Here is a 23,548-nt window from a genome sequence, read left to right as displayed (position 1 = left end):
TTGCAATGAGGCAAGTCCAGCCAACAGCTGACCTCATTCCTTATTTTCTTTCGGGTTGATTAAGCTAGCCTGAGCAATAAATAGGACTAGTTGGGGATCATTTAGTTTGGCAGACCTCAGTTTCTGCAGAAACTATAAAAATGGGATATATAAAGATACTGCTAAAATGATCACAGTTAGGGACTAGCTGCCTCAATAAAAATCAAGCATAAGCTGGCTGCTCTCTGGACCCGGGAATACCATGCAGGGTACCAGAAGAGAGAGCATTAAGGGAGACTGAGTTGTAGAGTAGTCAATAGTTGAGTCTGTGCTGCTTGTAGTCAACAGTGTATTCTATACTGATACATTGCTGCCCTTCTGTTAAAGCCAGTAAACGTTATCTTCTGTTGGCAAAAAGACATTAAGGTTCCTACTTCAACTATTTACTTCTAGGAACAGGTGGAGGTTACCATCCGCTCCTTTCAAGTTCTGCAATTCAATGTATATATGTATATTTCAATTTATCATATAGTGATTTCTTACCTAATATAGACTGAGAACTGATAATATAAAGATGAAAAAAAATTGTATGTGTTCCAGTGTGGAAGGGGCTGTCATTGGCTCCTATAAAACCCTACCGTGGTCCAAGTGGCAAGATACACATTCTTATAAACACTCTTATCAGACCAGCAGAACTGCTGTTCAAAATCCAAGCATAATACAGACAGCCTTTATCAAGATTCCTTGGTCTCCTTTTAGGTAGACCAACTCATCTTGAAATATAATTTACCACAACTATCATACTTTCTACAAAATTAGAATTTAGAAGCCTCTCTACAAAAATAGCTATCTTTATTATGCTACATCATACTACAGTACAATAACATTTAAAAAGGAAAAAAGATCTATCAACTACCTATGATCATATACATATGATTCTTGTTTGAATATTAGACTAAATTAATTTTATCCTGACCAATGGATAATTTTAACATTAAACTGTTCTATTGAGACCAATGTGCATGGTGAATTAATATTATTCAGTTAATATAATCAAATGACCAATAATGGATAATTTTTTTAGACCTGATACATGTGGCTTATTAATCTAGTTGTTTGTCTCAAAAGAAAATAGATTATAGCTAATATCTCTCTCCATATGTGTCTTTCAGTGGAAAAGTCAAGTCCGTTCCCCAAGAAGACAATTTCAACCCTATGGAGGACAGCTTTCACTTAGTCTCCCAGAAGGCAGAAAGCTCTCTTGGTGATTTAACTGGCCGGTTGAATTTTGTAACATTGCTACAAAGTTTCAAATCTGACACTAAATTACCCCTTTAGGTCTCTATAGCATCAGAATCGGTGGAAAAATAGCCTATTTTCACTTCTAGCATAAACCTAGACATTGTTATACAATGTAAAATAGCCCACTTTAAAACATCGGGCCAAAAAAAAAAAAAGCAAAGAAAGAAAGAGCAGATGAAAGTCATTACACAATGTTTAAATTGCACTGAATTTATGTACACAATAAGGATCAAAATGAGAAAAAGTTCTTACCATTTGCAGGCAAACAGCCTGAACTGAAAGATATATCATCAATAGCTATGACTTCATCTTGTTCAGGAGTTGAAATTATTTGACCTTGAAAAACAACCTGCACAAGAAAAACAAGATGAAAGCACAAAGCAAGGAACATCACTGTCTCGAAGTCTTACAGCACAGAACCTACCAATAAAAAACTTATCACTTCCTAGAAGCATTTTGGTGACCATTCCAATTCCAAGTGGAAAGAGATCTAAGCATACACTCTTAAGGACAAGAAAATATAGTCATCCATGCATCTCAAATAGTATACACCAGCTCTTTAGTATTTACCAGATCTTGGACCCAGCTGCCTCTTGATCTCTGGTTTTTTGCCATTTTGCAACTGTGTCCCATTTCCACTTCTGGTTCTCTAAATTTTGCTCACAGACTTGGATGTCCTTGTGCTGTATCCTCCTGTGCATTTTCTGCTATTATATAAACAAAACTTGGGACAGTGACTGGATATGGTTGTTCAGCGACTTCTTATTAAAATGAGTGAACGTGATACTGGGACATGAAGGCAACCCAAGTATGCCCCAAGAGGAAATACTCTGGTATAATAAATCTGAGAACCTTAGAAAGAAACTACTCTCCAATTTCCTAGTTATTTAAATCCATTGAAAATTGATGTGTGGGTGGAGAGTTTTATCCCAACCTCACTAATGAATACCAATGATGTTTGAGTCTTAATCCATGGATGCATTAAACTTGTAGGCATTGTTTAGCCTTGTTTATGACATAAACATCTTATTATTTCAAAATGTCAGCACTGTTTTTTAACTTAACCATTAGTCTGCATACAGTGAATACAACTGACCCTAGTAGATCATTTTGCTGTGGTGCATTCTCTTTTCTTTCCTGTACAACATGATGTACTGATATATTTCCTTTCAAACCAGATGTACTAGACTATTAAAAATATGATGTGAAACACCCACAACCTATCGGGTAATGTGTCAATATGTAGCCCTAAGAAAGTGAACTTTTCTTCACATAAAACAGAATGACCACGTGACTACTTGTAAAGCAGGACCATGTTGGAAAAGACCTATCAAAGATTGCTGCGTAGGCAAAATCATCCACTTGGTATCTAAAAAGGTGAGCGCTGGTTATACATTTGAAATAGAAAATTTTGAGCAAAAATAAATAGAATGGGAAAAGTACTTGGCAAACAGTAGTAACCAACTCCAAATGTTTTTTTCACTCCAGATTTGTGTGATCTCTGGTAAAGACTAGATCTTTTGGGGAATACATATATGCAAGTAGGTTAAGTGTGACAACCTTATACCACATCTAGAAGACAAGAGTTACAAAGAGTTTAGTCTCAAGGTTTATTTGTAGCACCCAGCAGATCGTTTGCAAAATCCCTTCATCGTACATTAGTATCAGAATCATGAGTACAATGGGAGAGTTTTGCAAGCATACTAATTGATACTTTCTCAGTATGTATTTTTTCTCACCACTTCCAGAATTCTCTGTAAACCCAACTCCTAGGTTTGTGGTTTTAGTCATTCTTTGACAGTTTCTAAAAATTTAGTTTGTAGATTCCATTTGGAAAGAAAATTAGTGGATTTTCTTTTCCAACTTAATGCTTGAACATTATTTCTGAAGTTAACATATAGTTTTGGTTACTAGATTTTGGCTACTATTTGTTTTTAATGTTTATTTATTTATTTTGAGAGAGACAAGGTTGGGGAGGGGGGGAGGGGCAGAGAGAGATGGAGAGAGAGAATTCCAAGCAGGCTCTAGCTTTCAGCACGGAGACCAATGCGGGGCTTGAACCCATGAACCATGAGATAGTGACCTGAGCCGAAACCAAGAACCAGATGCTTCGCTGACTGAGCCACCCAGGTGTCCCTGGGCTACTCTTCATCATGGAATAATCTTATTTTGGTATTGGTGTAAGATTCAATGAATGACTTTAGTTATGTGAATCTAAGAGTTATACGTCAACCATTTTGCATCCCTTTTGTGACCTAATTTATAAACATTTAAAATCATGTTGCAATTTTGCTTTGCTGTTTCATAAAAAGCTGTTTCAGAGGGTAAGAAAGAAAAAAAAAAGACTGCTATATAGGAATGGTTTTATGTGAGGGCAGTAGAGCATAGTGATTGAAGTATGTATTTGGAACTAGACTAATTGGGTTCAAATCCCAACTATACCGCTTAATAACAAGAGGACCTTGGGGAAGTTATTAACATCTCTGTACCTCAGTTTTCTTCTTTGTAAAAATGTACTGATAAAAAATAATAACTCTTTACCTATATGAAAAGATTTTCAAGGACAAATGAATTATTACATAGTTCACATTAAATAAGTATTAGCTGTTATTGTAACACAGTTATTAAAGTATTTAAGTATTAAAGTATTTAAGTAATAAAGTATTTATAAAATATTTATAAAGTATTAAGTATTACATGAATGTTTATAGATTTCCCGTTGGATACATTCCTTTGTTCTTGCCAAACTAAGAACACACCTGTAGCAGCCATATTTAAAGAGAGAAGCAAACATTAAGTGTTAACTCATCACCAGTCTCTTCCTTCTTTCTCCACACTCTCTCCACAAACCCATCAATCTTCAGGGTTTCAACTGTCACCCAGGCTGATAAAACACAAATTTATATCCCAAAAGTCAACTCCCCCCCGAGCTCTCTGCGCATATCTCCACAGACTTCTGGACATTTTTACCAGATGACACAAAGTCACTTCTAAATCATAATGTTTTTCCCCTCAAACTGGACGTGTCCCTGACTCCTTTTCTCTGACAATGGCACCAGAAGACTGCCACTTTTCAATGCTCAGAACTCCAAAGCGACTTGCAGAACCACTTTCTCTTCCAGCCACATCTCCGGTCCATCAACACCTGTTAAGCTTTAAGCCCTCTCTCCGCTCCATTCCTACTTCTACTCCTGTGTCTTCACACCTGATCTAATGAAAAGGCTTTTAAATTACCTTCTCGCCTTCAATTCTCTCCATCAGTTTGCAATTATGTATATTTGTTTGGTTCAATTAAATTATATGTTAATTCTGTCTAACTGAAGTAAAGTTAGAGGGAAAATTGGCTGCCATTTGAGCCCACTGGTCCAGCAAGAGGAAATGTTTTTCTTAGGGAGAACGTTATTTCTCCAAATGTAGGAAATTCACCATTGGGTCTGTGTAGCTATAAAACATAAGACCTATCGGGCATAACTTGATACTCTAGTTAAATATATTTAAACAGAAAGGCATTCCAGAGATTTTGGCTGGGATCCTGAAAAGAAGGATGAGTTGAACTAGCTCAAGAAAGTGGAACCTCGAGATCATGTTTTTTAAAAAGCCAGATCTGTGGTTGGAAGCCATATTTGCGTATGATAGTTGTATTTCTAAGAAAAGTGATGCCTACCATTCCTTGTTTTCCTCAAAACTTTGGCAAATACGTTTTTCCAAACATTTACCTCATTTTAACTGTTTTAGGGGAAATCAAGAAAGAGTAGCAAACTAGCAAATAATGAAGTTAGAAGTTGGGCAACATCACAGAAGTCAAGTATGGCCTGCACTGATCCAATAGTAAATAAGACACAAATTGCTTTCACGCCAAACATTTTAAGAGAAGATGGCCTCTGAGGGAGGCAAGGGGTCAGCGCTCAAGCCACTTGATTTAAATTCCCGATGAAACTTTGACAGTAGCAAAATAACAGACATAAACTGACTTGAATGACACTCGTAACTACATGAACAGAAACTCTTGTAGCTGTATTTATTGTATTAGACTTTTCTTAATTAGTAGTGTACATTCAATATAATTATCAAACGTGTGAAACAGAAAAAGATGAAAGTAATTTTTCACCATCATGTGTTCACATAGTAAATGTTTTTTCTTTTTCTTTTTTTTTTTTTTTTTTTTTTTGAGAGAGAGAGAGCACGCACAAGTGAGCAAGGGGCAGAGAGAGAGAGAGAGAAAGAGAGAGAAGCCCATGAGGTTCAGAGACAGAGGGAGAGAGAGTGCAGAGCCCAGAGTGGGGCTCGAGCTCACCCGATGGTGGGCTCGAACTCACAAACCGTGAGATCATGACCAGAGCCAAAGTTGGATACTTAACCGACTGAGCCACCTAAGTGCCCCAATATTCTTAAATTACGAGGTAAAATGTCTGTTATGCTTTAGAAAAGTTTGCGAGTAGAAATTTTTTTCAGTTAACGATTTGTATCTATTTTTCTGAATAACTTCTCTTTTGTCTGTGTTAATAAAATGTACTATTTCTGAATAGGACACTGCTAAACACCCTTTGGCGTGTCTAAATGGAATATCAAAGAACTGACAAGCAGATAATTGCATATGAAAAATGTTGCAGCATTTTTTAAAATTCAGGCAGTAACTTCTCATTTACTTTAAGAATCCAAACATTCAACTTGAAAGCCACGGTCAGGGATGCACTTAGTAGTACAGCATTCCTTCCTTCCTACCCATAAAACTAATACTTAAGCTCTTTTCAAGAACAAAGAAAAGGAGCGTGAGAGAAGGTGTCACTTGCATCTGAGCCCACATTTCTGCTACAGGTTGAGCGTGGTTTATTCTTTGCTTCTGCAAATATTTTAGGGCAATAGCAAAATTAACTGCTTAAGTCTACAATTTTGAGTAATGCAATTGCAGTCAATTAGCAGAATAATGTTTAATAATGTTTTATCCAACACAGCAGACAAAGGAATGCTTAATGAATCACATGCCACGTATTTGACCAAATCTAGAAGTTGGATTTTTTTTCTTTTATAAAGCCTTATAATGCTTTAATATGATAAAAAAAAAATTATCATGGCTCAGTGAGTAAATGATTGAGATGTGAAATCACACTATACTGGGTTCTAATCTGGATGTGATTTAATAGGCTATTGCACTCTCTAAAGCTAATAATCCTCATGTAAACAGTGGGGTATATTATAATTTGGATTCAGAGGACTGCCATGAAGGATCAGTAAAATAATATACACAAAGGACTACGTAGTGCTTTACACATAGTAAGTGCTCAGTAAATACTAGATGTCATTATTCCTTAAGCACCTTCTGAAATTTTCTTCGATGCTGCTATCTTTGTTGACTAAATGCATAAACACCATTCTTTGTTTATGTAGCAGTATTCCCTCAGAAATGAACGTGCTTCAATTTTATTAAGGGATGAACTTAGTACTTTACAGATAAAGGTGATAAAGCCCTCACATGGCAGCTAGATCCAGAGGCTTTTTCAAAGGAGGGTTGTTTTTTTTTAAATGTTATTTATCTTGAGAGAGAGAGAGAGAGAGAGAGAGCATGAGCGGAAGAGGGACAAAAGAGAGACACAGAATCTAAAGTAGGCTCCAGGCCCTTAGCTGTCAGCACAGAGCCTGACATGGGGCCCGAACCCACGAACTGAGAGATCATGACCGGAGCAGAAGTCGAAGGCTTAACCGACTGAGCCACTCAGGCGCCCCCAGAGTTTTTTTTCAGAAACCCCTGCTAAGTGAGGGTCCAGCTGAAACGAAAGTCTCTTACATGGACATTTCTAAAGGAAACACACGAATGGCTTTGAAACTGTCAGAAAGCATCACGGAGGAGAAATTGCAGAAAACAGAAGAATTCTCAGAGGCTTGCAAAGTGATGAGGCAGCAGATATTGTCTGGAGATGCTGATTACAAAATGCCCTCAAATAAGCCTCTTGCTAAAGCTGTTCAGGACCAAGCTTTGAGAGGGTGTCGGGCAGCATGAGACACATAGCACATCTCTGTGGCTCAGCTAAAAAAAAGCATGTGAACCTCTGCTTCCCTGCTGACAGGAGAGAACTAAAACATACCTGCCATCTTAAGGACTGGTGTAGCCCAAGGATCCCCAGAGAGTCATACGGCTTCCCAAGTTTTACAAAGCCTCTAAGGTAGAGGCACTGTTTTCATATCATCAATAAAGTATTTTGGCAAACAAGTTAATATATTGCACATGCATCTGCTTTCGTTGGAGCCACTGCTGTATTTTAAAGCACTCAAGTGAATAACCACACTGCCTCAGCTCCAGCTGAATGGCCCTGGAGGTGATATATTTGGGAGTTTTAAGTTTTATATCTAGTGGCTACACATATTTAATCATCAACCCCTGCAATGTGCCATTTGGGAATGGATAGCTGTGAAAAACGAGGAAGTTGTTTTAAAAGGTTTAACGCTCAAGACTCAGCAGGTTCCAACTCTAGCCAACATCCAAATAAATCTCTGTTGGGCTACTCACTAGGAAAGACCCTGACCTTCAGTTAGAGACAGAGATAAGAAGGCACAAAGCTTGGCGAAGATAGGTTAAGACTCTTTTACCATCCACTCTGTTTCAAAGTTGGAAAATATGTGTAAATGCTGACAAGGTTCCTACACAGACAAAATTCCATTTCTGCCATTCAGGTGTATATGGGCACACAGGTGGAAGGGACTTCAGCAAGTTCATCCTTTAGCATCTAGTCAGTGTGACTCAATCCCCTCAAAAGCACTCTTGGCTCTACTCTGTTGCTTTGTTGTTGTTGTTGTTGTTGTTGTTGTTGCTGTTGTTGAGAGAAGACAGAGAACCATAGGGGAGTAGGAAGAGAAGTGTTAAGAAATAAACTAGAAACTTCTCTAGTGGTTAATGACACCTGAACATCCACGACAAATTAGATGCATTATTGGTACTCAAGGCTCTCATTCTGCACACACACCCTCAAAGCCAGGAACACATAGTTTCTCTTCCACATGCCTATCAAAAATCTTCTCCTTGCAAACCATTTGTCAGATAAGGGGTTAATACCCAAAATACATAAGAAACTCATACAACTTGATGAAAGAAAGAAAGAAAGAAAGAAAGAAAGAAAGAAAGAAAGAAAGAGAGAAAAGATTCCCCCCCCCCCAACACACACAAATAAAATGGTTAAAGAACATCACTGGAAAGATATAGACATCATCCCAAAGAACACATACAAATGTCCCAACAGGTACATTAAAAGATATTCAACATCACTTATCATCAGGGAAATACAAATCAAAACCACAGTGAGATATACTTCACACCTCTTAGAATGGCTGTTATCAAAAAGACAATGGATAATGTGTTCACAGGGGTGTAAAGAAACAGGAACCCTAGTTCACTGTTGGTGGGAACGTAAACTTGTGCAACCATTATGGAAAACAGTATGGAAGTTCTTCAAAAAATTAAAACTAGAACCACCATATGATCCAGCAGTCGCTTCTAGGTATATAATCAATGGAAATGAAATCACTATCTCAAAGACATATCTACACTCTCATATTTATTGAAACATTATTCACAGTAGCCAAGACATGGAAACAACCCAAGTATCCATCAGCAGATGAATGGATAAAGAAAATTTAGTGTATACATGCAAAGGAATAATTTAGCCAAGAAAAGAAGGACATCCTGTCATTTATGACAATATGGCTAGACTTTGATAGTAGTATGCTAAGTGAAATAAGTCAGAGAAAGACAAATACTCTATGATTCACTTATATATGGAATCTATAAAAGCCAAATTCATAGAAACAGAGAGCAATTTTTTTGAGAGAGAGAGAGAGAGAGAGAGAGAGAGAGAAGCAGAGGGAGAAAGAGAGAATCTTAAGCAGGCTCCACGCCCAGTACCAAGCCCACCATGGGGCTTGATCTCATGACCCTGAGATCATGACCTGAGCTGAAATCAAGACTCAGATGCTTAACTGACTGAGCCACCCAGGTGCCTCCCAAAAGAGTTGTTTTTAGTTGCAAGGGCCTGCATGGTGTGGGAAATGGGGAAATGCTGGCCAAAGGGTACAAACTTCCAACCATAAAATGAGTAAGTTCTGGGTATCTTATAAGCAGCATGGTGAATATAGCTAATAATAGTTAAGAGAATAGGAAGTTGTTAAGAGAATAGATCTTAAATGTTTTTACTGCATGAAAAAAATTGTCGTTATGTGATGTTGATGGATATGTTAACTAACTTTATTGTAGTAATCATGCCACACTGTAGGTTTACCAAATTATCACATTATACACCTTAAACTTACACATATATCAATTATATCTCAATAAAGCTGGGGGAAAAGTCTTTTCTTTACATGTACTAAGAACATTCCTTGAATCCCACCTAGTGCATCCTGAGTGTCCCAAGCGAGTCTTTGTTCAATTAATGAATTGGTCATTCACAGGAAGACTTAACTGCCTAATGGCTTAAGATACCCTGCCCAACACACACCAATATACCTGACTTCCACAGAGTGCAAAGTTCTAATGACAGAATTGTGTTTCCAACCATACTGTTCCTCTAAAGGCTTATCCTCTGCGTGTCATTTAACCATCCACTAAGTGATTTTCTTTGATCCTCTTTGGATCCCCATTTAGTTTACAAAAGCCTGAAATTTCAAACTCCAATGAATTTATGACAGATCAATTAAGAAAATGTACCATTCGCATATCTAACAATACAATTTTGTAATAGAAATCCTGCTCATTCTCCCATCCTTCCTCTTAGCCACTCAAAATAACTGAAGTTAAAATTCAATCCAATTAAATCCCTATTCTTAAGCAAGTGCTAAATCCATCACATATCAGATGATTTTCTACTCTGTATCAAAACTATAAAAATGATTACTATACTATTCAAATAATAGATTATAAAGGAAACCTGCTTTAGCCGAGTTGGCTAAATTGGCCTGCAAACCAGGTTTAAAAAGCAAATTCATTCAGAATAAAATGCTTTAAGATCCTGTTTTTAATGGGAAATTTTTCTTGGCTTTCCCAAATGTAAAAATATGCAATGCTTTACCAAGAACTCTGGTAATAATCATTAGATTATAATTTCCACCATACAAAAGTTTTATTAGGCTGCATAAATAAGTTTGTCTTTTATGGGCTTGCTTAGGCTTTCACTCTAAAAATTATTTTGGAAAATAAAGGCTGTATTGAATAATTTGAGACTAACCATGAAATGAATATGACAATTATTCTACTTCAACAGCATTTGGAATTAGTATTTAAATCAAATCGTCTATTTCCTCATTACACAATATAACCCCCTTCTCTCAAAAGCATGAAAGAAGTCGAGAAGACAAGTAATTCTTACGAATAGAATGAAAAGAAAGAGAAGGTTGGAATAGTAAGAGAAATATCATAAAAAATTTATATTTTACTGAAATATTAATATGTTAGTATGTATCAACTCTAGTTCTTATGCACGTATTTAAAACCTTCCTTTAAATTTTTTTAATGTTTATTTATTTTTGAGAGAGAGAGAGAGAGAGCCAGAGACAGAGTGCAAGCCGGGGAGGGGCAGAGAGAGAGGGAGACACAGAATCCGAAGCAGGCTCCAGGCTCTGAGCTGTCAGCACAGAGCCCGAGGCGGGGCTGGAACCCACAGACTGTGAGATCATGATCTGAGCTGAAGTCGGACACTTGAACAACTGAGTCACCCACGTGCCCCTAAAACCTACCTTTAAAAGTGTTTTTTAGGGTGACTGGCCATCGCAATATCCTAAGACTGTTTGGTTTCGGTGCTTTAAAAGTCCTGGCAAATCCCTCAGTCCTTGACCAACTGGGGCAGGGGTCATCCTACTTTTAATTCACCTACCGATAAATATCTGTATTTTATCATTTTTCCTTCAATGATAAGGTTAGCAAATATACCACACATACCTGAAATTTCTGGTTGCTCTGGATGCTCATGACATTTCTCTCCCACTGATTCTGGAGCCCAGCTGTGTTTTGCCATAAATGCCGAACGGGCCCACCACATGTAGTTTGAAGGCCAGCTCTTAATTTGCCACCCACTTGACTGGAGAAGTAATAAAATGTAATCTGTGAAAAATAAGGAATGTCCAAATGATTATAAAACAGAAGTTCCCAACTGTGAAAAGTATTGAAAATTCTGCGTCTTTTCAAATACCTGACAGGCATGTTGGATATTCGTGGGAAGAAACACTCTGCTTCTTAAGTTTGAGGAAGTAGAATCCACCTTGGAGACCAGTGACAGGAAGTGGGCTGTTAGCAACAATAGTCAGCATGTTACAGTCAGAGCAATCCTTGGCAAACTTATTTAGCACACCATGCAAAAATTCAGGCCCATATGCACATTAGGTCAATATATTTCTGTTTAAAGAATGAAACATGTAACCACATCATCTGCTTTTGCAAATGATCTGACTGATAGTTTTACTTCATTAGGTAACCCAGCAAAATAGCTCATTGTGATTATACTCCCTATGACATTATTATCGGCTGCAGTCCACAACCCAAATTATCTCCTGTCACATAGAAAGTTAGAGCCTTGCAAAGATGGTATCCAGGGAGAACATGATACTGGGACTGCCCACCAAAGTAAGCAATTCAGTGAAAGATGCAAAGGGGTTCACTGTTTGCTGTGATTTTCTCTAGAAAGAATTGGATCAAAGAGTCGTAGCTTGCCCCGGGATCATAGAGAACAATGCAGAGCCCGGACGTTCTCCCGCATAGTGCGGTAGGGACTATGCCAGCGGACGGTTACTGTTTAGGAGACTATAAAATAAATGTAGAACATTCCCTGGGCTTTCATAAATTTCCACAGTGCCTGACAAGGTTATAGTGTGTAATTGGGGAACCGCTGTGTTCTACTACTCTATTTGGCGTTTTGCTATTTGTCAAAAGGAATGACAAAATGATATTCATGATTATGACAACCTATCTACTGAGTTATTCATGGTAGTTTAAAGCTGGATTGGAAATCAAATTTAATTATCACATCGTTGCGAGAATCGATAGCAAAATTAAGAAACCTAAAAAACCTCTTCTTCTCTACACCTATTCCAAAACTGTACGCTAATTAAGTAGAAAATAATGACATTAATGATTGTTATAAATATGGCCAGAGGCATAAATGAAGTCCCTGCAATAACGGAAAACCATTCTGAGGATGTATTCCCTGGAATAATGACATAAACATAATTTAGATGAGCTGCTGGTATCACAGCGATACAAGTGGACAATTACTAGTTGGCTCTTGCTTCATTTTCAGAAGGTAAAGCAAATGTCAAGCAAGTAAATAATCAACTAAGCGTATGAGATATTATATTTATTTTATATTATTATTTACATACAAGTGTTATGTAAATAATATTAGCAATACAAATGGTAATAGTATTCAACAGGACCTAAGTTATTATTTATAAGTATTCACCTATTAAAACCATCGATGAGATATACAGAAAATTTTCATTTATCAAGGAAATTACTTGGGTAATTTTCATTTATTATTACTCGAGATAAATTTTCATTTTTCAAGGAAATTACTCAATTACTTGAGTTTGGGCTTAAAAATAAGATTTGACTCTATTAAACAGTAGGGTAGCATTTACAATAAAATAATAAATTATTTCAATACTTAAGTAGCATGTTTTATAAGTATAAAGTACATCATTTGGTACATAACACTGTAAATTATTCTGTATTTTGTCAAAAAAACCTAAACACTCATCTTCAGGTTACCATAAAAAGAAAACTTTGAAATTCAGAAAACAGCTTGAGATCTTTTGACATTTATCGAGTAATAAACTTTCTTTTCATGAGTGAAAACAAAAACAGCATTCAAAATGCACCCAATACCAATATCTATTTTCTACCTTCAATTCCAATTTAGTGGCAATAGGAAGCATTTTTTGAAATGCACACTCAATTTTCCCTTGCTCCCTATGGTGAGTATAGAATTTCTTTAATTCATAGATGAAGATGTTCCTCAGGGACAAATACCATCTTATAGAAAACTCCCTCTTGTTTTCCATAGGACCTTAGTCATCATGTCTACGGGTATAAAAGAAAGAAGCACATTTTTGGCAGCATAAGTTTTTCCCACATGTCCCATCTTTCATCTTATACCCCCTCCTACTGCTGCTTCCGACCACTGAGAAGAGACTAAGAAGCTGATAACCAAAAATGTATCCAATGTTTTCTGTACACACCCCTCTCATCCCTTATAGTAGCCCAATGAGCAATCACATCATACACATATACAAATATAATTGTCACCGTTGTAAATTGTCTATTAATCTCTACCATATTCATTTCAGTTTGATGATATCATTCATAAATTCCCATTTTATACCTGCATCCATAAAAGCCACTGCATAGCATATCTTTAAAATGTATTTCAAAGAATCTCATGGCAAATTGCTAATTATTCAAATGACAAAATAACAATAGTGTCATTTTATTGATAATGTTAAATGTTTATATTAAAGGGCTTTCAAAAAAATTTTTTTTCTCAGTTGCTGGGTAAGTGTTGGAATAAAATCCTAACATAACCCAAGACTGATGACCAAAAAAAAAAAAAAAAAAAAAAGGAAGTATATAAAATATGAAAGCAACAAAAACCATGAATCAAGTCTGCAGGGCTAAATCCAATAACTTCAGCAGTGCATTTCACCAGCCTTGATCCTCAGGAAAAGATAACGTAGAATTTTCAGTGTCACTGTCTTCAACTATTATTGACAGCAGCCTTGCATTTCTTCCTTTTCCCAAGTTCTAAGTGATTAATAGGAATGCGTGGGAGCAGAAGGAACATAAATCCTACTGGCATGTTACAGAGTAACCAACTGGCTCAAAGGAACTTAAAAAAATTGAGTATTCTGACAGTGAGATAATATCAGTTCTCAAAAACATTTCCCCAAAAATCAGTCTGCAGGAATGGATCATCATGACAAGGTCCAAGGCCCGAAGCAAAGGTTAAAGCGCCAAAACTTTTGGAAAGGCAAAAGTGTTCTTTTCTATGACAGAAATGTGGCTAAGTTCAGATAACAGAGAAGAAATAATAGTCTTCGATATAAACTGCTTCAAGTTGTTAAGTTCTATGTGTTAAATTCTCTTTCCATTGAATCGTAAGTTTGTCTCATACCTGCTTGTTAAACTAACAAGCTCATCACAACCACATAATATTTGCTAAAACTGTATCTCCTAAAGGATGTCCTCAAATACTAATCTCTTAAAATGGCTGGCAACGTATAACTGAACGCAGCCATATCAATTTAAGCCTGCCTCAGTGATCTGGAGCTAGAGGGATCACTTTAGTGCATCATAAAACTTGATTATACACATGAGGGTGATGTTAACCAAAATGCCAATGAAAATACCCCTCAAAATTTACTCCTCTATAAAGGCAATGGGGAAAAAAACTGCCCCCCCCCAAAAAAAAATGGTCATAGCAAGGCTTAGCAAACTGGAGAGCTTTTATTGAAGAAATAGTGGAATCTCAGTAAAAACAGTGAGTTTTATGGGTTTTTTTTAACTCGTCTTATTCCCGTTGTCCACTGCCAGCTCCAGAACAACTTTGAGAAGTAGCAGCCCAGCATGGCATCCACAACAATAAGCAGAATAGAGTTAGAGCTCTGTCAAACCTCCATTACCAAATAATTGTCATCATTTGACATGTGTGGTATTTCCTGAAGAACCCCACTTACGAGGCTGTCTGAAATTCACCCTATTAATACCCAGTCCACCGAAAAAATTCTTCTTTGCAGCAAGCATTCGAGCTAGTTGGTCACTCTGTGACATGCAGTAGATTTATGTTACTTCTGCTCCCACGCATTCCTATTAATCACTTACAACGTGGGAAATGGAGGAAACCCAAGGTAAGTAGTTTAACTGTACATTTGCCTGAGGCTATGGATAATAATAGTTGGGGCTTAAGTAGGCTAACCAAAAAGCTTAAAGCAAACTCTGAGGAATGAGATGTCACATAGGAGCTTTGAAATGCTCCTATTTTTCCTGCAAATCTAGATAGACATGTTCATGCACAGGGCTGTACACATGCTCTGGAAAGACCTGAAAAGGCCCTCTGCCCTCATCTCTGGCTGACTTTGAGGCTCTATGAAAGCAGAAAGTTAAAACTAAGACAGAGTTGTGAACTTCCTGGTTTTACTGAAGGTGCATCCCAACACGCATACAAAGTCCCTCAACAAACACTGGGGGATTTATTGATTCCAGGGATTTAAGGAACTCTCTTTTCTTTTTTTTTTTTAAGTTTATTTATTTATTTTTGAGAGAAAGAGAGAGTGAGAAAGAGTACAGGGGAGGTGAAGAGAGGGGGAGAGAAACAATCCCAATTAGGGCTGGATCTCACAAACTGTGAGATCATGACCTAAGCCAAAATCAAGAGTCAGATGCTTAACCGACTGAACCACCAGGTGCCCTGGAACTCTCTTTTCAATCATTAACTGACCACTAATCTGACCATGCAGAGAATTTAGTGGCTACACATGAAAAAAAAAAAAAAAAAAAAAAAAAAAGACTACAGAATTGGTCTAGAAAAGTCACTGAACTAAAAAACAACAAATAAAACAAACAACTATAACAACAAAATGTGAAAGGGAGGAAGCAAGACTCTCAGATTTGTCATGTTATACTGTTTTAAATGTCCATGTTGCAAAAGAAATTGTGAGAAATATAAAGAAACAAGAAAATATGACCCGTGCAGAAGAAAAACAAATCAATAGAAAGTGTCTCTGAGGAAGCCAAGGCATTGGACCTACTGGATAAAGACTTTAAATCAGCTATTTTAAATCTTTCAAAGAGCCAATGGAAACCATATCTAAAGTACTAAAAAAAACCCGTATGAATGATGTCTCACGAAATAGAGAATATCAATAAAATAGATGACTGAGAACATCAAGAAATATAAACCATAAAAATCAAAAACTAATCATTATAATTGGTTGTTATAATTGATAAAAATAAAAATTAGAATTCACTGTTGATGGGCACACAATATATAAAGATGTACTTGAGGCAGTAAAGGTATGGAAAATGGAGATAGATAAGACAACTTTCCTTAATATACTACTGCAATTAAATTGGTATGAATCCAATCTAGTTTGTTGTAATCCCTAGGCAGCCACTAATAAAATAATTCAAAAAATACATAGTGAAAAATTAAATTAAGATGATATACTACAAAATATCTGTGCAACAGAAAATAGTAATGAAGGAAAAGAGTAACAAGAAAAACAGGAGACAGACAGAAAGCAAATAGCAACTGGCAGCTGTGAAGTCCATCTTATAAGTAATTATGTTATATGTAAATTGGTTAAAGTCCCCAGTCAAAACTCCAAGGTTGACACATTGTATAAAAGTATGATCCAATAATATAATTATCCAAAGAGGGTGAAAATAAAGGGATATGAAAACCATAATATACAAATAATAACTAAAGAAGATCTGGAAATTCAGGAAAAAAATGAACATGCACAAAAAGATTTGCTATTAGGGACAAACAAGTACAATTTATAATGATAAAAGAATCAACCCATCAAGAAAATATAATAGTTACCAACATATGTTCCTCAAAATAGAGCCTAAAGTATATGAAGCAAAAGTCAATAAAAACAAAGCGAAAATAGACAATTCAACAATAAAAGTTGGAGACTCCAGTACCTTACATTTAAGATTGGATAAAATACTTAGAATATCAGTAAGGAAATAAAAAACTTGAGCAACATGATACTCCTCTTGGACCTAACAGACATATAGAACACTCCATCCAACGACAGCAAAATACATATGCTTCTATGGTGCACACAGAATATTCTCCAGGAATGACCACATTTTAGCCATAAAACAAGTCTCAATATATTTAAGAAGATATGAATTAAACAAGTAATGTTCTATAGCCACAGTGGAGTCATTTGAGTCAAGAGCAGAAAGAAACGTGGGAAAATCCCAAATATGTGGAAATCAAACAACATACTCCTAGGAACTAATGGGTCAAAGGAGAAACCAGAAGAGAATTAGAAAATACTTGAGATAGGGGCACACGGGTGGCTCAGTAGGTTAAGCATATGACTTCAGCCAGGGTCATGGTCTCCCAGCTCCTGGGTTTGAGCCCAGTCTCTGAGCTGAGCCTGGAGCCTGCTCTGATTCTGTGTCTCCCTCTCTCTCTCTGTCCCTATCCTGCTCGTGCTCTGTGTCTCTCTCTCAAAAATAAATGAACATTAAAAAAATATTAAAGGGGAGCCTCGGTGGCTCAGTTGGTTGGTCATGATCTCACAGTTCATGAGTTTGAGCTCCCTGTTGAGCTCTGTGCTGACAGCTCAGAGTCTGGAGCCTGCTTCAGATCCTGTGTCTCCTTCTCTCTCTCTGCCCCTCTCCTGCTCACACTCTGTCTCTTTCTCTCAAAAATAAATGAACATTAAAAAAATATATTAAAACAAGAAAATACTTGAGATAAATAAAATTGAAAATACATTGCATCAAAATGTATGGGACACAGTTAAATCGGTGCTTAGAAATAAATTTGGAGCTCTAAATTATTAAACTTAAAAAAAGAAAGTTTTAAACACAGTCTAACCTTCCATCTTACAAAGCTAGTAAAAGAAGAGCAGACCAAAGCCAAAGCCAGCAAATGAAGAAAATAATAAACATTAGAACAGAGATAAATGAAATAAAAAATAGACAACAGAAACCAATTAAACCAAAAGTTGGTTCCTGGAAAGATCAACAAAATTAACAAACCTTTTACTAGACTGACTAATAGGGGGACAAAAGGACTCAATTTGCTAACTGAAGAGTCAAACAAGGGTCAGAACTACCAACTTTATAGAAATAAACTGTAGGGTAATATCATCAACATTTGCAAGCCAACGAATTAGATAACAAATGATATGGACAAATTCTTAAAGACACAAACACTGACTCAGGACCAAAACTAACTCAAGAAGAAATATAAAATCTGAATAAATTATAACAAGTAAAAAGAATGAATCAGCAATCAAAAAACTTCCCACAAAGAAATTCTCACTCACGGCAGGATTCACCAGTGAATTCTATAAACCACTTAGACAAGAATTAAAACCAATACTTCACAAACTCTTGCACAAATTGGAAGAGGAGAGAAGACTTGTCGACTCTGTGAGACCATTATTACCTTGGTATCAAAACCAGCCCAACCTATGACAACAAAACTATAGATTGATAACTCTAATTAATATAAATGTAAAAATACTAACTAAACAAAATACAAGAAAGCCTCATCATGCAAGATATGAAAAGGATTATTCACCATGACCAGGTAGAATTTATCTCAGGAATTTAGTTAGCTCAACATATGAAAACCCATCACTATAAAACACCACATTGATCAAGGAAAGGCCAAAACCACATGATCGTCTCAACAGATGCAGAAACACATGTGACAAACTCTCATGATAAAAACACTCGATACATGAGTCACAGAAGGGAATATCCTTACCTAACAAATTACATCCACAAAAAACCCTCACCTAACATCATACCTGATCGTAAAAGATTGAAAAATTTCCCCCCTAATAGGAGTAGGATAAGAATATCTGTTACTACCTCTGTTCAACATTGCACTGGAGTTTCTAGCCAGGCAATTAGATAAGGAAATGAAATAAAAGGAATCTAGAATGGAAACAGAAAGTAAAACTATCTCTATTTGCAAATGACATGATCTTACACATAGACTTTCCTAAGGAACCATGTGATTACACTGGGCTCACTTGAACAGTCCAGATTAAATTTATTTTAAGGTCAGATGATTAGCAACCATAGTACATCTATAAAGTCTTTTCACAAAAGTACCTAGATTAGTTTTGACTGAAAAACCAAGGGTTGGGAATCTTGGGAGGTACATCTTTAGAATTCTGCCTACCACAATTAGGTAGGCATTAGTTTGGTTCTCCTGTTCCACTTACTACATTTTAGGGTGGCTGACCAGTCTATGAAGCCTAAACTCGCTGAGTTCTTGTAAATTCTTCCTTGACTAATTCAGTTGTAGGACACACTGAATCAATGTATCTACTCATCAGTGTTGCCAGACTTCATTTGCAAAGAAATGAAATCCGCTGGGTCCTTTCCAACTGCTTTAATTGGTGAAATTCCCTGCCCACTTTCATTTGGGAACATAGCCGGCTACTGGCCATTTGGCTGTGATTCAAAAGATATATTCTTTGAAATGTGTATTATATTTATTTTAATACACTACTATTTGATTTTATGAATTTCTGTTGAGTATATATTTTTTCACTTATGGCTAAATTAATTTGAAGAATATATACCCACATAAATTTAACAAATAAACAAGCCATCTGCCTGTAAAGATAAGATTCCTGCCAAAAGAAAAACAAATGATACATAGGAAAAAAATTCCATATTTTTACAGAGAAATTATGGAATGTGTTATTTTTAGATCCAATCAGTGGAATAATATTGCTTACCTTAAAAAAATTTGACAGCTTGACTACTTATTGTTAAATGGAAAAATTTCATTGATGTCCTATCAGTTAATTCAAATAATCATCTAAGTTGTCAACTATGATTACCTGACTGGTGTATTACTCTGAATTTGAAATAAAAGAATTGGGAAAATAAACAGATATTATATTATCTAATAAAAAATAGACATCAATTTTGTTCAGGAATTCTGAAAACTTCACGTAGCTCACTAATTTAAAATGCACATGCATGCAGGCGCACATCCAGGACCTTGATATTATTAGCTTGACAATCAAAGAATTTGTGGAAGAAATAAAGCTCTCTGCAAAATACTACCGGAGGCAGAATGAATCATTAAGTACCAAATATGTATGCCCTTGAAATTCTTTGTGCAACTTCTCAGACACTGCCACACATCCATCAATGTCTTTCATTTCTGCTGCCTGGTTGGCCAGCAGCAGAAAGAGGACCGTCAACTGTGAAGGAGTTGGTAGAGGAGGGAAAACAGGGAAGGCAATGGTACTGAGGCACGAAATCAGTAACCTTTGGGTGACATAATTCTTGACATTCCCAAATATACTTTTGGCCTAATCTTCATTTCCAAAGACAGTATCCTCTAGCCAGAACAGACTGTATATCACTGCCTGAGCACACCGATACACCGAGCATCTCTACATGGTCCTTATGTGGTTCTTTCAGTAGCGAATATCATGTCTTTCACTTCCCTATTCACTGGAACACCACTCATCTCTCAAGTCCCTTCTCAAGCCCTGTCTTAAAGTGATGACATCAGGGGGTGCCTGGGTAGCTCAGTTGGTTGGGTGTCCGACTCTTGATTTCAGCTCCGGTCATGATATTGGGGCTCATGGGTTTGAGCCCTACATCGGGCTCTGTGCTGACGGTGTGAAGCCTGCCTGGGATTCTCTCTCTCTGTCTCTCTCTCTGCGTCTCCCTCTAGCTCTCTGCCCCTCCCCCACTTGTGCATGTGCTCTCTCTCTCAAAATAAATATAAACTTAAAAAAAAGTGATGACATCAGTTCCCATTTAGAGTGGCTTTTTTCCCAGGGTCAGAATTTGCCTACATCCACAGAATAATACGCTCCGACTAACATCACAGCATTTTTCAAATTTCCCCTGTATTATAATTAATTGTTTTATTCTCAAGAATGCTTTCCAAAGAGATCATATCATATGCAACATATATTTCAATAGTCTTTATAGTATTCACAGCATTTGTCATGATGGCTTACCCACTCTAGGGTTAAAAAAAAGCTTTTGAACTGAAATTCACAATTGTCACCACGTTATATAAATACATGTACATAAGCATAAATTTTCCATGTTTAATTATTTTTTTACTTTTAAAATGGTGTAACTACAATTTTCAATATTGTATTTGTATAATAATATTTATATTGTTTTTGTATAATAATATTTTGTATTTGTATTTGTACAATAATATTGTATTTGTATAATAATATTTTATTGTATAAATAAAAGAATATACTGAATTCCATCCATAATACAAATCTTGTTTTTATTTTATTGTAGGGAACAGGCTTAACTACTAAAATAAAATCTCCTCCTTAATTGAAAATTCAGGTGAATTTTTAAGTAGTAGCATAATGAAACTGATTCTTACACAGAATCAGAGTATACATCAAGGTACACCTCACCTATGTTTGCTACAAAAGTGAACACTAACCACTAAAATTAAGATTATAATTTATTTGTTAGTTCTTGGAGGAGGAATTTTATTTTATACTCATACATCCCCAGGAGTGTATATTGTCAGATGCAAAAATGCTCAACTAATGTTTACTGACAGCAAACTATGACTCATATATAAATCCCACTTGCCACCAGATTTTGTATAGCCTGAGAGCTAAGGGTTGTTACGTGGGTTAAATGGTTGAAAAAGTTTAAAAGAAAAATATTTTCTGACATGTGAAAATTATATGAATGATCAAGTTCAGGGTCCATCAATAAAGTTTTATTATAACACAGCCATGCTTAATCTCTGTGTATTACCAATGGCTACTTTCACAGTGTAATAGCAGAATTGAGTAGTTGGGACATAAACTGCATGATCTAAAAAGCCAAAACTATTTACTATCTGGTCCTTGAAGGAAAAAATATGCAGATTCCTAGAACAGAAAAGGTATAAGGTTTATGTCTCCATCACTAGATTGCGAGTTCACTGGGACAAGAACTGTGTTCTTCTATACTCTTATACCTGCAGGTCCTATAATATATGCAGAGCAATGTAGATCCTCAGTAAAAAGTGTTGGAAATAATAAATATATAAAATAACAAGTGAACATTAACTTTTCACTGATTTCAGAGATGAAGACTATAAAGACTGAGAAAACTTGATCTAGGAAGTGAATAGGAGGTTCTTTCCAGTTTTTGTCTCCTGCTATTTATTAGTAAAATAATACAACTCACTGTCTAAATAATGCAGCTCGCTAAGTAAGTATTCAGAAATACATTATGGTTCCTAGTGCCCTTCACAAAGGGCAGCATGGAACAATTTAGATATGCTGATGTGAGAACACCCAATGATAAACAGAACGCTTATACAGAAAAACCTACAAGTTGAGATCTCAGGAGGCTTTAAAGGTAAACCAAAGCGGCATATTTTTATGAGAACAGAAACTTGGAGGAAAGGATCAGAACAAGGTAGATTCCTTCGGGCTATGGCCTGAGGTTAGGCTGCAGTGGTAGCTGGAGTGTGAGCCTAAATTCTTTTTTTTTTTTTAATTTTTTTAAATGTTTATTTATTTTTGAGAGTGAGAGACAGAGTGTGAGAGGGGGAGGGGCAGAGAGAGAGGGAGACATAGAATCGGAAGCAGCCTCCAGGCTCTGAGCTGTCCAGCACAGAGCTCAATGCAGGGCTTGAACTCAAGGACCGCGAGATTGTGACCTGAGCTGAAGTTGGACAGCCAACCGACTGAGCCACCCAGGCGCCCTGCGGCTAAAATCCTGATAGAAAGACTGTTCTCTTCTTGGCCAGAAGAATCAACCAAAGGAAGCTAGGACAGCCAGGTCCGCAATGAATAAAGGGAAGAATTCTGGGAAGAGGAGAGCCAGAAAAAGAGGTACCCTGTGTTCTATGAAAAAACTACCCAAATCTCTGGCTAAAATTAAAACATGCATGTGCAGGGAAGGTGTACTTCTAGTAAAGGTTAAAAGAACTGAATTGATATTTGAACTGCTGCGCACAACAAACAAAACATCTTCCATTGGAGGCTAAGCAAATTAACCAGCCACTTAAACTAAATTAGAAACACCTTAGAGAAAGATCTGGAAGTTCTCATAAAACTGAACATACATCGACACAGCATTTCACTTCTATGTATTTACCCAAGAGATTTAAAAACAGAAAGACACAAAGACTTATATAGAAATGTTTATAGCAGTTTTCCTCATCATATTTCAAAACAGGAAAAAACCATACATGTCCTTCAATGGGAGAATGGATGAATAAATTCATATAATTGCATACTACCTAGCAATAAAAAAGGAAAGAACTCATGATACATGATACATGCTACAACATGGATGAATCTGAAGCATTAGGCTAAGTGAAGAAAACTTTGAACAAAGTGTGTATACTTTATGAGTTGATTTATATGAAGTTCCAGAACAGGCAAGACAAACCCACAGCAGAAGAAATTAAAACGGTGATTATCTTGGGAGTGGAGGATGGGAGCAAAGGTTGACTAGGAAGGTATATGAGGGAATTCTGTGGCGTGACGATAAGGCTCTACATTTTGTGAGGTGCTT

The 23,548-nt window shown here is 36.4% G+C and overlaps 1 protein-coding gene across 1 annotated transcript in view; it reads right to left on the bottom strand.

The window, feature by feature from the left end:
• MALRD1 (MAM and LDL receptor class A domain containing 1) overlaps window positions 1–23,548 on the bottom strand; it is a 778,752-nt gene that overhangs the window by 717,578 nt on the left and 37,626 nt on the right. The window contains exons 4-8 of the mRNA XM_042993660.1: window positions 20,122–20,302; window positions 14,989–15,073; window positions 11,451–11,545; window positions 11,201–11,362; window positions 1,534–1,630 (exon numbers count right to left, since the gene is read on the bottom strand). Coding sequence (XP_042849594.1) covers window positions 1,534–1,630; window positions 11,201–11,362; window positions 11,451–11,545; window positions 14,989–15,073; window positions 20,122–20,302 — 620 coding nt within the window. The remainder of the gene's footprint in view (window positions 1–1,533; window positions 1,631–11,200; window positions 11,363–11,450; window positions 11,546–14,988; window positions 15,074–20,121; window positions 20,303–23,548) is intronic.

Source organism: Panthera tigris, chromosome B4 (assembly GCF_018350195.1).
Source record: "Panthera tigris isolate Pti1 chromosome B4, P.tigris_Pti1_mat1.1, whole genome shotgun sequence".
NCBI lineage: Eukaryota > Metazoa > Chordata > Mammalia > Carnivora > Felidae > Panthera > Panthera tigris.
The sequence above is the reverse complement of the archived record's forward strand: the minus strand, read 5'-3'. Positions and strand labels throughout refer to the sequence as shown.